Consider the following 14867-nt stretch of genomic DNA (forward strand, 5'->3'; position numbering starts at 1 on the left):
CACCAAACACCGTTTTGTCAGACAACATGGTGGGGAACGCACAAGAATCACAATCCCTCGGGAAGACGTTCATGTCAAGAGAGTCACATGGCGACCTTTCGTAAACGCAACCCAATTGATAAATGACCGTCAAAATGTACCACAAGTTAGAACTGGAATCAACAGAGGGTAGGACGGACCTCCAGGTCTCCCAGAATGGCCCCTCACTGCTGTTAGGTACCGAGATGAGATCCTGCATACGACTGTGAGAGCTTATTTTAGTGCAGTCGGCTCAAACTTAATTTTGGTTGATGACAATACTGTCCACAACAAGAAAGAAATATCCATGCTTACCTTGAACAGATTGATACAGTGATTACTACTGTTATGACAGATCACTGTCATTTGCATGCGACAACTTGTCGCAATAAACAATAGTGTTCAGATTTGTTCTTTTTTGGTTTCTACTAAAGTTACCATATATTAATGCATGTATGTCTATAGAACATTGTACTGTATATACTATATGACACAAGTTAATATGATGCCTATCTCAAAACTTCCCACTCACCTCTCGCTTGACACTAACAGATAATACAATTCCATGTGGTGCCATGTGGTATTTCTGGTTTTCCAGCTGGTGCCCTGCACTGTAGCTTGGGTAAATCTTGCATGTCATACCATGCTTAAATAGCCAGTATATTAAATGAGGAGACAACACGGTCATACCAGATGGTTTCAAACAATTAAAACTGCACTCAGGTTTGGCACTTTAGGCAACGGAAAAAAAAAATGAGCACTAGTTTCTCTGTGGCCCATACAAAGTCACAGGCTTTTACAGTACATTAGCAGAACAAAGATATCATTTTAGGCAAAAATACTGTTTTTAAATAAGGGAGCTCTGTATGCTAGTCTCTCATGTGAATGCCCCTAGGTTAGCAAATTACTTAGGACTGAAAAGCATAACAAGAGAGTGACTGAACAGAGCATTGTCTAGCTATTAAACAGGGATGGATGAAGGTTTTCATGCAATTACATAAAAACCTATATTGTATGCCCCCTGCTGGTCACGGGCTAGAATTGGACACTCAAATATATAATTTAAATCAGTTTGGATTAAATGGAATTTACACCAGTGTTGCAAATGCCTTACTTGCATCAGCTATTTAACATAGATTGTAGGCTTCACGGTTAAAAGGCCACAGTCTTTACACCAAAATGTAAGCTGCATCATTATATATATATATATATATATATATATATATATATATATATATATATATATATATACCACGGACTAGCAAAATACGTTTATATTATCTTCTGTAACATCTCTCACATTGGTTTCATCTGTCTCAAACAATCAGATTAAACACAGTGGTATCCCCTTGATTAAAATAGTCCAGAATCACTTTAAAATACAAACTGTTTAATTTAAGAAACAATAAACTCCAAACTAATTTTCCTTTTAGAATCCAACTCAAAGTGTGCCACCTTTTGACACAATTATGGAGAAACAAAATACCTGGCCAAAACATCTGCAAACTGCATTTCTTTATAAATAAACCGTAAAATGTTCTTACCTACAGCTATTCTCCCCACAGTACATGGTGCAAATCTTTATTACAGGTGTGAAGTGAATAATTCACTTCTCCCTATGAACTGTTGCAGCAAAAGACAGGCACCACTCACTGTGTTTCGGGTCTGTCCAAGCGTCCAATGAAATACCTGCACAATTTCTATACCCAGTGACGACTATACCCTTGCCTTCCTCCTCTATACCCCTCACCTTGGCCCCCTCTCCCTCTAAACCCCCCACCACCTCCTTTTCCCCCTCCCCTGCCACCCCACCCTCCTCTGCCTCCCCCATCTTGCCTCTTCTGCCAGGGGGGCATTTCTGGAGGAGGGGCATCAATCTCAGATGGTCGCCCTCCTCGATCGGGGACTTTGCCCATAAGAATCTGCAGAAGAAAAAAATTGCATATAAATATATTACAATCAACAGTAAATAATAAAGCCTCAAAGGGGAAACAGAACTCCAAACACAAGAATGACTTGAATGACTTCAAAAGATCACACATCCAGGCAATCGTGTAAAATCGTATGAACATATGTTATACTATCCTATAATGAATATGGATGCTTAAATCCAGGCTGTAACATACACGGTCTATCCAATTGGATTTGGCAACACCCTCGATTAGAGGTTTATCATGTGATGAGACATGTGATCCCCTGCAGGAATATAACACAGCTGTAGTTAACTTAGGCATTGCTGCTGATCAAGTCCACCCAACAATACTGTACTTGTTCCCTGAAATGAATGGTTACTTTCAAGATGATAATTCACCCATCCACTAGGCCAGTATTGTGTGAATTGTTTTAATAGCACGTCTTCAAGCATTTTTCATGTCTCCCTCCCCCTCCCCCTCAAAACACTTTCAAGCACCTTGTGTCGTCTATGCCATGTCACATAAAGGCTGTGATCAGGCAAACTTTGTCCAAACATGATATTAGGTACAGGTCTTAATAAAGTGGCCAGAAAGTGTATTTCCCTCTTCCTAGGTTTCATTACTATCTCAAAGTGTTCATCGGAATCGTGAAAGGATTAAAGTGCTGAAAGTGGATACCTTGTTAATAGGACATGCTGTCCTTTCTCGAGTAGATCCACTACTTGTCTTTATGATATTGGAAAGGTCTTCTCGTGCTGCCAGCAGATGTGCAACACTGATGATGGACTTGATGGACAGTGCATGTCTTTTGGGCTGATATGCTTTCGCCGTGTTGTCGGTGTGTGCCTGTAATGTTAACAAAACAAGCCTAACCTTTCTAAAGTACTGGTTTATACATAGCTAAAACCAAGCAACAGCCTATCCATAAAGCAGTTAGAAAACAACATGTATCACCGTGTAACAATTTTTTATTTTTTTTTGGTTCCTGGGTAGTAAGTGTTATTTCCTAATTGCTTATGCCTCAAAAGTATAGAAAATGGCTATTATTCCCCACAAACTTTGCTTTTGTGACCAGGACAGTGATATTTTGAAATTTACCTATTTTCCAGAACATTCCAGATAGATTCAGTGCTGGAGTAACTTCTAGAACTTTCTAGAACTTTCCAGTAATATAAATAGTAGTATAAATACAGGGGCCTTAAGCCCACCAGTTCAGTTTAGTTCCAGCTGCCTAAGTGGATACATATCTGCATTTTTCTGAGATGGCATCAAGAGGCTGCAAGCATCCGGCAGACGCATTTTGCTATATCTGCAGCCAATTTATCAAGACAAGAGCAAAAACGTACTCCGTGGAAGCATCTGCTAAGATGTGTGAGGCCTACAAGGCATATTTCGGCATGCCTGTCGGGGATCAAGACAAACCCTGGGCACCTCATTTCACCTGCGAGCACTGCTAAAAAACTCTGGAAGGTAAGATGGACAATTGTTGCTCGGAATTTTATGTTATAAAATTTGTTAAAATTTTTAAAATTGTAAAAGTTTTTAATTTTAAAATGTTTTACAATTTTCAATGTTATTGAAAAAATATATCACATATGAAAAAAGTTGCGAGAATCTCTTACACATTAGTCATGGGTGAAATAAATGTATTTTTGTAGGATGGTACAGAGGGGAAAAGAGAGCCATGAAGTTCGCTATCCCAAGAATTTGGCGGGAACCCACTGACCACTCAAGCAACTGCTACTTCTGCATGGTGGACCCTTCTAAGCGGACCGAGTTCTCTGTGGGGAGGAACAACGTCAAGTGGGAGCCACTGGTGGACCCCCGGAAGGTGCTGATGCCACCACTGCACATCAAATTGGGCCTTATGAAACAATTTGTCAGAGCTCTAGATAAGGAGTCGGCAGCCTTCAAGTACCTTCAAGACTTCTTCCCTAAGCTGTCTGAGGCAAAGGTCAAAGCCGGTGTCTTCGTCAGACCACAGATAAAGAAGATCCTGGAGTGCAATGAATTCCCCAAGAAGCTCACTAGTAAGGAGAAAGCGGCTTGGAACAGCTTTGTCGCAGTGGTTCGGGGCTTCCTGGGCAATCACAAGGCCGAAAACTATGTGGAGCTGGTTGAGACTCTGGTGAAGAACTACGGCACAATGGGCTGTAGGATGTCCCTCAAAGTCCATATCTTTGATGCTCATCTTGATCAATTCAAGGAGAACATGGGCGCGTACTCTGAGGAGCAAGGCGCGCGCTTCCACCAGGATATACTGGACTTTGAACGCCGCTACCAAGGACAGTATAACGAGAACATGATGGGAGACTACATTTGGGGGCCGATTCGTGAAAGTGATTTACAGTATAATTGTAAATCTCGAAAAACTACTCACTTCTAAATCTTTTGTAGTCATTTTTGTATTACTTTAGTATAAATACATGTTAATTTGGATTCATATGTTGTTTTTTTCTGACTTTATGTGAACGAAAAGACACAAATTCGCCCGTTTTCTCATTGGAAATAGGTAAATTTCAAAATATCACTGTCCTGGTCACAAAAGCAAAGTTTGTGGGGAATAATAGCCATTTTCTATACTTTTGAGGCATAAGCAATTAGGAAATAACACTTACTACCCAGGAACAAAATCCTCAGGATTGTATCTTCTGAAAACAGAAATGCAACTCAATCTATTATAAGCATGTACAGCAATCCACTAAGTTTCACTTTATGTCACTTTAAGGCGGGTTAACACAGATTAATTTAGTGCATAGCTTCTCGTTATTATGTACTGTTCCAACGTTAAATACAGACGTGCTCAAATTTGTTGGTACCCCTCCACAAAAAACGAAGAATGCACAATTTTCTATGAAATAACTTGAAACTGACAAAAGTAATTGGCATCCACCATTGTTTATTCCATATTTAATAGAAATCAGACTTTGCTTTTGATTTTTTATTCAACATAATATTGTAAATAAGAAAACAAATGAAAATGGCATGGACAAAAATGATTGGACCGCTAACCTAATATTTTGTTGCACAACCTTTAGAGGCAATCACTGCAATCAAACGTTTTCTGTAGCTTTCAATGAGACTTCTGCACCTGTTAACAGGTAGTTTGGCTCACTCTTCCTGAGCAAACTGCTCCAGCTGTCTCAGGTTTGATGGGTGCCTTCTCCAGACTGCAAGTTTCAGCTCTTTCCATAGATGTTCAATAGAATTCAGATCAGGACTCATAGAAGGCCACTTCAGAATAGTCCAATGTTTTGTTCTTATCCATTCTTGGGTGCTTTTAGCTGTGTGTTTTGGGTCATTATCCTGTTGGGGGACCCATGACCTGCGACTGCGACTGAGACAGAGATTTCTGACACTGGGCAGTACGTTTCGCTCCAGAATACCTTGATAGTCTTGAGATTTCATTGTGCCCTGCACAGATTCAAGGCACCCTGTGCCAGGCGCAGCAAAGCAGCCCCAAAACATAACCGAGCCTCCTCCATGTTTCACTGTAGGTATGGTGTTCTTTTCTTTGAAAGCTTCATTTTTTCGTCTGTGAACATAGAGCTGATGTGACTTGCCAAAAAGCTCCAGTTTTGACTCATCTGTCCAAAGGACATTCTCCCAGAAGGATTGTGGCTTGTCAATATGCATTTTAGCAAATTCCAGTCTGGCTTTTTTTATGTTTTTCTTTCAAAAGTGGAGTCCTCCTGGGTCTTCTTCCATGGAGCCCACTTTCGCTCAAAAAGCGACGGATGGTGCGATCAGAAACTGACATGCCTTCACCTTGGAGTTCAGCTTGTATCTCTTTGGCAGTTATCCTTGGTTCTTTTTCTATCATTCGCACTATCCTTCTGTTCAATCTGGGGTCGATTTTCCTCTTGCGGCCGCGCCCAGGGAGGTTGGCTACAGTTCCATGGACCTTAAACTTCTTAATAATATTTGCAACTGTTGTCACAGGAACATCAAGCTGCTTGGAGATGGTCTTGTAGCCTTTACCTTTACCATGCTTGTCTGTTATTTTCTTTCTGATCTCCTCAGACAACTCTCTCCTTTGCTTTCTCTGGTCCATGTTCAGTGTGGTGCACACAATGATACCAAACAGCACAGTGACTACTTTTCTCCATTTAAATAGGCTGAATGACTGATTACAAGATTGGACACATGTGTGATACTAATTAAAGAAACTAATTAGTTTGAAATATCACTATAATCCAATGATTTATTATCTTTTCTAAGGGGTACCAACAAATGTGTCCAGGCCATTTTAACCCTTTGCGGTCCATTGTCGGACTGGGTCCGACATTGCAATTATTCCTCACAGGTCCTTTGTCGGACTGGGTCCGACATCATTATAGCAACGCAATAAACGGGTGTTTAGTCGTTTTTTCTCCGGAAAAAGCAGAGAAAACCATTCAATTGCCGAGTGGTAGCGACAGGAGCCGAGACAAGTCGGAAAAAAAAAAAAAAAAAAAAAAAAAAAGGCGTATTTCATGAATAGTCATACATGGTATCAGGTATCAGATAATAAACAAGCTGGCTAAGTGCGTCAGCGCACTGAGACTATCATGGACATTTGCAGAGCTTTTTTCAGATGTTATAGTAATAAAATAATGACTTGGATCGCATTATTGAGGAGTTTGGTGATAAAACGAGTGATCTGGAGATGATCGATCGGTATGTACGACTATTATTATTATTATTATTTATTTCTTACACAGCTGAACGCTATAGCAAACAAAAGGCTGGGGAGGGGCTGGAGATGCCTAGTGTGTGCTTTGTTGATATGCAGGGCCATTTAAACCCGTTTGACTGTGAAAAAAAATACTTTTAAACAGCGCGTATAAAATTAACTGCGCGTGTGAAAATTAATTAGACCTGGCGTGCCTGACGCGCGATTAATAAATGGACCGCAAAGGGTTAAAATATCTTTGTAGAATAAGCAATAATTCATCTCTTTTCACAGCTTCTTTGCTTTATTCTATGACATACCAAAAGGCATGCAAGTATACATGATAAAATAGCTTTTAATTTCATCACTTTTCAGGAGGAATGAAGCATTATTTCAATGAGCTGCAAGGGTACCAACAAATTTGAGCACGTCTGTATGTAATATAGGTCCACCTAGACTGATGAGAAGTTAGAACAAGGTGATCTTTTTCCGATAAATGTAACATGAAATACTTGTACTAAATGCAAAATACAAGCAAAGAAATGTAAGAAATTCCAAAAATACAAGCAAGATTTTACTAATTCTAAACTATATCAACACTAGTGCTCATAGATGAAAATGAAGGGCAATAGCATAGGCTAAAGGCAGGCCCAGAGCAAGCAGGCCCCATGAGAGCAATCCTTCACATCTCTGCAAGTGTACCTTAGGCATGATCAGAACACCCTCTGCCATTCAGTTCTGGGCCCTGCTGAAGGACAGACTGACATTTGTACCAAACTGTGAGGTGGTTTTGTGATGTCCACTGTTGCAACCAACCAAATGAATTATTTTGTTAATTTGAATCTAAGTGCTCTAGTCCTGGACACCTACTTTGGCTCTCTCAGACCAGCTGAACGATTGCACTGTGACATCCAGCCGTTTTATCAGCATCCGTCTGCGACATTCATACTCTCCAGAAAGCATTGCATTAATCTTCTCCAGTTTCACCTGCAGATTAAAACAAACAAACAAACAAAAAACAGAGTGCAAAGCTGACCACCACCAGTCAGACTCCTCAGAAGCAGTTTTTAAAATACCAATATGCAATAGAAAAGTGTGAACTCATTAAAGGGCAATTTACATTAACAACTTTGCCACCCTGAAATCAAACTCTTTTACAGTAATGTCTGATAGATTTCTGTTTTAATGAGGCTGTTTTGAATTTCTGTCTGCCAGGAACTCAAACTTACATGACTGTATGTATTGTCAGGCTGAAATTCTCCATTACAAAAACACTTTCATGTAAAATATGAAACAATGTCTTACCCACTGATCCAAGGTTAGCGTCTGCTTGAATATTGGCTTTCCCACACAGTTGTTTGGGGCTTTTGCAAGGATATCCTTTATCTAAAGTAAAAATAAATGATTTTAAGAAACAGCTAGCAGAAAAGTATCTCCACCAATTTCAACAACGAGGCCAGTTAAATATGATTAATTCAACACTACCAATCAACAACAATCAAAAAGTAGCTTCTCTGACAATGTGATTAAAACAACTTGTATTTTAGATGTGATGTGTTGTTGTGTAATTAACACATTTTAACAGGTTTAATTAAATTAAATGTTATTTAAAACTGGCAGACAAAAAAGTTAAAGGGAATTACTGATATCATTTGAGTATATTTGTACAACCATACTGAGAAATGCAGTGAATTGTTTTATTTTATAGCCCCCAAAAGATGTAGATGTAAAGTGTCTAAAAATGAAGTAGTATGTCTTTACGTTGGGTACCTTTCCAGAACTGTTCTGTAGTTTCTACACTGAGCTTTGGTGACTGCTGCATAAGTCAGTTTTGCTAGCACTTACGAAATATTATAAAAAAAAAAGAGATATGGTATTGAATTTTTAAAAACATTTCCAAGACTACAGCAACTCTAAAAATAGTGTCCATAGCCTACTATACCTTTGTCTCTATATTTGGAAATAACTGAGAAGATGTCATGCTACTGGGTTCAGGCAGCTTCAGGGTTTTACAGATGGCTTTTAAATCCAGATTCACTTCACTTTTCCCCTCAGCTGAGTGGACCTGAGAAAGCTTGCCCTGAAGAACTCTTGCAGCTTGAAGCTCTGAGCTTAAATATACTGCCAAAATAACAACAAAATGAATTTACACAATAGTTTATATTACAAGTAAAGCATTGATATTTACTTCATTTAGCTCATTTTTACAAATGTCAAACTTACAAATGAGTTTCAGACAGTCTTCTTTTTTCTTCAGTCTGTCCTTGATCTCTCCAGAGATTAGTGTTGGATACGGACAGGCCATCTCTTTGAGGAGGCCACTGACCTCCAGCTGGAAGCTCTCGGGATCATCTATGCATTAACACAAGCATGGCATTTCAGAGACAGGCAAACAGCATATTTAAAGAGAGTGAGTAACTTCAAATGATACTTTCTTCAGTGCTCTTCAGTTCTGGTTGGCTAGATCAGCCAAGGTGTCTCTATATTAGACATCACTCCTGAAATCAGGTGAAGGTACTTCAATACAAAATGATCCAAAGATTTACAATAAGAACCATTCAAAGTACATTCAATTCTAAAGTGCCTCACGTGCATGCAATGTTACAGAGAGCATTGATGTTTTTTCGTGCTTGGTACACAAAGGGTTTGATTTTGATTATAACTCAAGTGCTTTTTGGTCTGTGCGAAATGTGAGGGAGGGTCCAATAACACAATGATTAAAATAGAAGTGGTGCTTATACATTAACTTGAATAGCCCCCTAAGTCTCGAATAATAGCCTGAAGTAATAAATAAAAGGAATAGTCAACTCACCCACTGTAATCTACATAAATATATATATATATATCTCTATATCTATATATATCTATATCTATATCTATATATATATATGTGTGTGTGTGTGTGTGTGTGTGTGTGTGTGTGTGTGTGTGTGTGTGTGTGTGTGTGTGTGTTTGGCTAACAGAAAGAAACTAAATTATAAGCCACTAAAAAATACAATATAAAAAAGTAAAAAGCAAACCTGTAGCAAAGAAAAAAAAAAGTAACTATTTTCTTTCACCAAGACACTGAAGGCAAGTCATTACCTGCAGAGGCACTGATGCTCTCTTCTAACAGAGACAGATGTTTCAGCTGTGATGTTAACCACAGACACAGGTTGATGTACTCGGGAGAAAACAAACCATTTTCTGCAGCTTTTGCAAGTGTGTCTTCTTCCAGCAGAGGTCCTGTGTACCTTTAAATACAAAGCAGAGCGAAACATTATTCTTGAGAGGAGTGCAGGCTGGTTATTAGGGTTACGATATAACAAAGCAAATTACATGTAATGCCATGGTATGAAAAACTCTGACCAATTTCAGTTTCTGACCAATTTCAATTACTTTATCAGAAATAATGCAATATATATATTATATATATATATATATATATATATATATATATATATATATGTGTGTGTGTGTGTGTGTTACTGTTCAACAGCTGACGCTTCACAATCTATAACATAGGTAAAGCCCACAACAAATTCATACCATTCATGGTCAGATTTCTCAGTATATTACACTATGTAACAAAATTTTTGTTCCTGGGTAGTAAGTGTTATTTCCTAATTGCTTATGCCTCAAAAGTATAGAAAATGGCTATTATTCCCCACAAACTTTGCTTTTGTGACCAGGACAGTGATATTTTGAAATTTACCTATTTCCAATGAGAAAACGGGCGAATTTGTGTCTTTTCGTTCACATAAAGTCAGAAAAAAACAACATATGAATCCAAATTAACATGTATTTATACTAAAGTAATACAAAAAAGATTTAGAAGTGAGTAGTTTTTCGAGATTTACGATTATACTGTAAATCACTTTCACGAATCAGCCCCCAAATAGTCTCCCATCATGTTCTTGTTATACTGTCCTTGGTAGCGGTGTTCAAAGTCCAGTATATCCTGGTGGAAGCACTCGCCTTGCTCCTCCGAGTACGCTCCCATGTTCTCCTTGAATTTATCAAGATGATTATCAAGGATATGGACTTTGAGGGACATCCTACAGCCCATTGTGCCGTAGTTCTTCACCAGAGTCTCAACCAGCTCCACATAGTTTTCGGCCTTGTGATTGCCCAGGAAGCCCCGAACCACTGCGACAAAGCTGTTCCAAGTCGCTTTCTCCTTACTAGTGAGCTTCTTGGGGAATTCATTGCACTCCAGGATCTTCTTTATCTGTGGTCCGACGAAGACACCGGCTTTGACCTTTGCCTCCGACAACTTAGGGAAGAAGTCTTGAAGGTACTTGAAGGCTGCCGACTCCTTATCTAGTGCTCTGACAAATTGTTTCATAAGGCCCAATTTGATGTGCAGTGGTGGCATCAGCACCTTCAGGGGGTCCACCAGTGGCTCCCACTTGACATTGTTCCTCCCCACAGAGAACTCGGTCCGCTGTGGCCAGTCCCGCCTGTGGTAGTGCGCCTTGGTGTCCCTGCTGTCCCAAAGGCAAAGATAGCAGGGAAAATTGGTAAAACTGCCTTGGAGACCCATCAGGAATGCCACCATTTTGAAGTCTCCTATGACCTTGATGCCATCTCAGAAAAATGCAGATATGTATCCACTTTGGCAGCTGGAACTAAACTGAACTGGTGGGCTTAAGGTCCCTGTATTTATATTACTATTTATATTACTGGAAAGTTCTAGAAGTTACTCCAAGTTTACTCAACGCTGAATCTATCTGGAATGTTCTGGAAAATAGGTAAATGTCAAAATATCACTGTCCTGGTCACAAAAGCAAAGTTTGTGGGGAATAATAGCCATGTTCTATACTTTTGAGGCATAAGCAATTAGGAAATAACACTTACTACCCAGGAACGAAAAAATAAATAAAAAAATGTTACACGGTGTTATCACTGCACTCACATAAGCGTGTACAAACAATTCTATTGTATACCGTAAATTAAATCTAAATATTTATACACAGTGACATCCTTCTGTTTTGGTGCTCGCAGCGATAACCAAAATATATAACTATGTGGGATTTTTGTTAAAGTCACAGAGTTTGATAATGCATATTCTTGACATGCCTAAGTAATATTACTAATAACGTACAACATATAGAGAGAGAGAGAGAGACAGAGAATACAATGCAACATTTTCAGCTTTCCAAAACGATATGACAACATTTTTCGACAATCTATTTACATACTTACCCAAGATCGTCTAGCGTATCCAGAATATCGTATTCCATTGTTAAAAGCTGTTTTTGTTTGTTTGTTTGTTTGTTTTTTGTTTACTGCAAATTAAGTTTTTGTTTTCAAGCTGACATCTTCATATGTACACTTTTTTAATTAAAGTAACAATGTGCGGTAAAGCGCCATGGTGTTACAACAGAAATAACTCGGAATGAAACTTTTATGCACAGGAACAGTAGTTCCTACACAAAGAAGGTTCTCTTGAAAAGTGATGTATCGGTTCCACTCACTGTCGACAGTAAAGAAGCAGGAACACGGAATATCAAGTATTTGGTGGTGTATTATGTACGAGGCAGAACATGCGTGTTTAAAAATGTTAAGCATAATTAATTTTATTATATGGCCCACAGGCTGCGTCAACCCCCTACGGCTAAATACTGTACAAACTAGGTCTGATTTCTAAAACGCACGGCTGGTCAAAAGCTTAACTATGGAAAAATGTTGTTAACAGACGCCAGTATTATATTATTGTGTAAAATGAACGTCACTGTTAAAGTTAACGTATGCAGCAGTGTGGAGTAGTGGTTAGGGCTCTGGACTCTTGACCGGAGAGTCGTGGGTTCAATCCCAGGTGGGGGACACTGCTGCTGTACCCTTGAGCAAGGTACTTTACCTAGATTGCTCCAGTAAAAACCCAACTGTACAAATGGGTAATTGTATGTAAAAATAATGTAATGGTATGTAAAAATAATGTGATATCTTGTAACAATTGTAAGTCGCCCTGGATAAGGGCGTCTGCTAAGAAATAAATAAATAAATAATAAATGCAGTTTGCATGTTCAACGTTTTCTTAAGAGGGATCAGAGGTGAAATCATAAATCATCTTGTATACAGGTCTCCCTAGTAGCACACTGAATGGGTCTCACTTTATCATTATGCTCTCTTTCACATGTTAGGTATAGCTGGTACACACATCATCATTCAAAAACACTATACTACTGTATTTGCAATGCATGTGAACTTTTGGATGACTATGGCTACTGAATCGCTCCTTTATCCCATTAGGATTGTTCCCTCCAGAGCAATGGGTATTTATTAAGGACAGCAGAATAAGAAAAGTGCAAATAGCACAGTAAATATGTACAGTACTCAAAGACAACCCACACCCATAATCACCATAACCTAAAAGCTCAGCTTTTATCACCAAGAACATTTTGTTGTTGTAGCTGGCTGGCTTTGTGGGTTTTAGATAGTCCTGTTGCGTACACAATATTGCACTGAAGACAACAAAGTCTAGTCAACTCGTACAAACAGCAGCAGAGCTATGGTCTACCCCACAGTTGTTTAGATAATCAAAAAATGACTGTTTGTATGCCAGGGTTATGATGAGTCTCTGGGGTTTTCTTAAAACGTTGCATTTAGATCATGGTGCTGTTTAAAATGAATGAATCCCAAAATGTACTTTACACATTACTCCAAAACAAAAAGCTATGTTTCTCTATAGCATGAACGAAGGAAATTCATTTTAGCAGTCATGAAATTCAAGACCTACTTGTATTATCTAATGTGATATCTTGTAACAATTGTAAGTCACCCTGGATAAGGGTGTCTGCTAAGAAATAAATAATAATAATAATAATAATAATAATAATAATAAAGGTTTATAACCTATGTCGTTTGGCATGGTGGTTATGGTGGTTTAATAAAGGAAGCAATACTGCCACCAAAAATACAGCTGAAACCACCAATTCAATTGTATGCCTTTTCCTCCCAGAAATAAAGATGAAAATTAAGTCTGAATATTTCTATGACATCAAGCAGAAAGCAGAACTATATAACAGTCATGCATGTGGGTGGTTTTGGATCAAATGTGTGGCTGTATGTGAAAGCACAAAGTTAAAACATCTTTAAACAATATCATCTTTTAATATTTATCACATCTCGTAATGCTGAAGACAGAAGTTGTTTAACGAGGACACTCCCATACTAATTAGAAAGAATGTAGGGATTTTCTTTTCTCCTACACTGGCTATTTTGTGGATTGAGACCCATAATGTTAACCTATGTGCACTCCAGGCCTCAGCACTAGAAAACACTCTGCGTAGGATTCAGAGAAAAATACCCCAAACCATTTAAATTGAGTCCGAGAAGAATGGGCTGTTACAGTAAGTCGTATTGAAATGGAACAAAAGCAAACACAAATGCAGTGCATGCCACATGCAGAACATAAATCCATCAGGACACAAGTTTTTGGGTAGCTTTTAATGCAATACTTTACAAAGATCAAAACAGTTCATTTTATATTAGATGTGAAAGTGGAATTAGACAAGGCTTTAGAAAAAAAATAATAATAAACACCCTTTCAGCAAGTCCCTTATTTTAACTGTAGATTTCCCAGCTTTTATTTTCACTTTGGTGAAAGCTGTCATGACCATAGAATCATGAACACATTTCTTTTACCTGATTTATTTATATTATCTGAAAATCAAGTAATTGTGTCATGATATTTGAATGACTAACAAAAAGCATAAGAATAAATATTTGAAATCTGCATATTGCATTTTTTTGTGTGTGTGAATGCTGGTTAGTAGTCATGAAAGTGTTACTGTTCAACAACTTAACATACAGGTTACAGTTTAAGGTGTTATTGTATATTGCATGTGTCTGTTCTGATCCAAAACTAGCCTTAAAACAAATTGTTGAGCTTAATTACCTGAGATATAGCAGCTTCAAAATCATCCTGTGGGATCCCTGTCAATTGGCTTTTATGCATTTAAAAAAAATAAAATAAATAAAGACCTCCAATGAGTGTAGGAATGAAATTCAAAATAGACAAGTGGAAAGTGTACCCCCCCCCCCCCAAAAGAAAAGTGAACGGTGCTCTGGTGGTCCCATAATACTTACAAAAATCATGATACACACTTAATTTCAGAATTGGCTTATTGCTGAGCTTCATGTCTCCACATTCTTTGTAAAATTGTCTCAAACTAGCACTCCCAACACAGACACAAGAGATTAAAACTCACTGTTTTATTACGATAATGTTATTTGATATGTCAAATTACAAGTGTATGCTGTAACATAAAAACAGTTACAAACTTATATATATATAT

At 38.2% G+C, this 14867-nt stretch overlaps 1 protein-coding gene across 2 annotated transcripts; it reads right to left on the reverse strand.

Annotated features, from left to right (window-relative positions):
* Nucleotides 1–1391: 1391 nt before the first annotated feature.
* LOC117422378 (protein FAM98B-like) lies at nt 1392–12054 on the reverse strand. 2 transcript variants are annotated; one of them, XM_034037342.3, is made up of 8 exons: nt 11773–12054; nt 9766–9818; nt 8809–8937; nt 8528–8706; nt 7891–7971; nt 7456–7572; nt 2610–2777; nt 1392–1940 (listed from the first exon to the last, which is right to left on the reverse strand). In XM_034037342.3, exons 1-8 carry the CDS (start codon nt 11808–11810, stop codon nt 1719–1721), a joined length of 987 nt encoding a protein of 328 aa, XP_033893233.3. In that variant the 5' UTR covers nt 11811–12054; the 3' UTR covers nt 1392–1718. The 2 variants fall into 2 exon arrangements, with proteins under 2 accessions (XP_033893233.3, XP_033893232.3); XM_034037341.3 differs by having other exon boundaries at nt 9670–9818; nt 11773–12051.
* Between the last annotated feature and the right edge of the window lie 2813 nt (nt 12055–14867).

The sequence above is a fragment of the Acipenser ruthenus genome, chromosome 15 (assembly GCF_902713425.1).
Source record: "Acipenser ruthenus chromosome 15, fAciRut3.2 maternal haplotype, whole genome shotgun sequence".
Lineage (NCBI taxonomy): Eukaryota > Metazoa > Chordata > Actinopteri > Acipenseriformes > Acipenseridae > Acipenser > Acipenser ruthenus.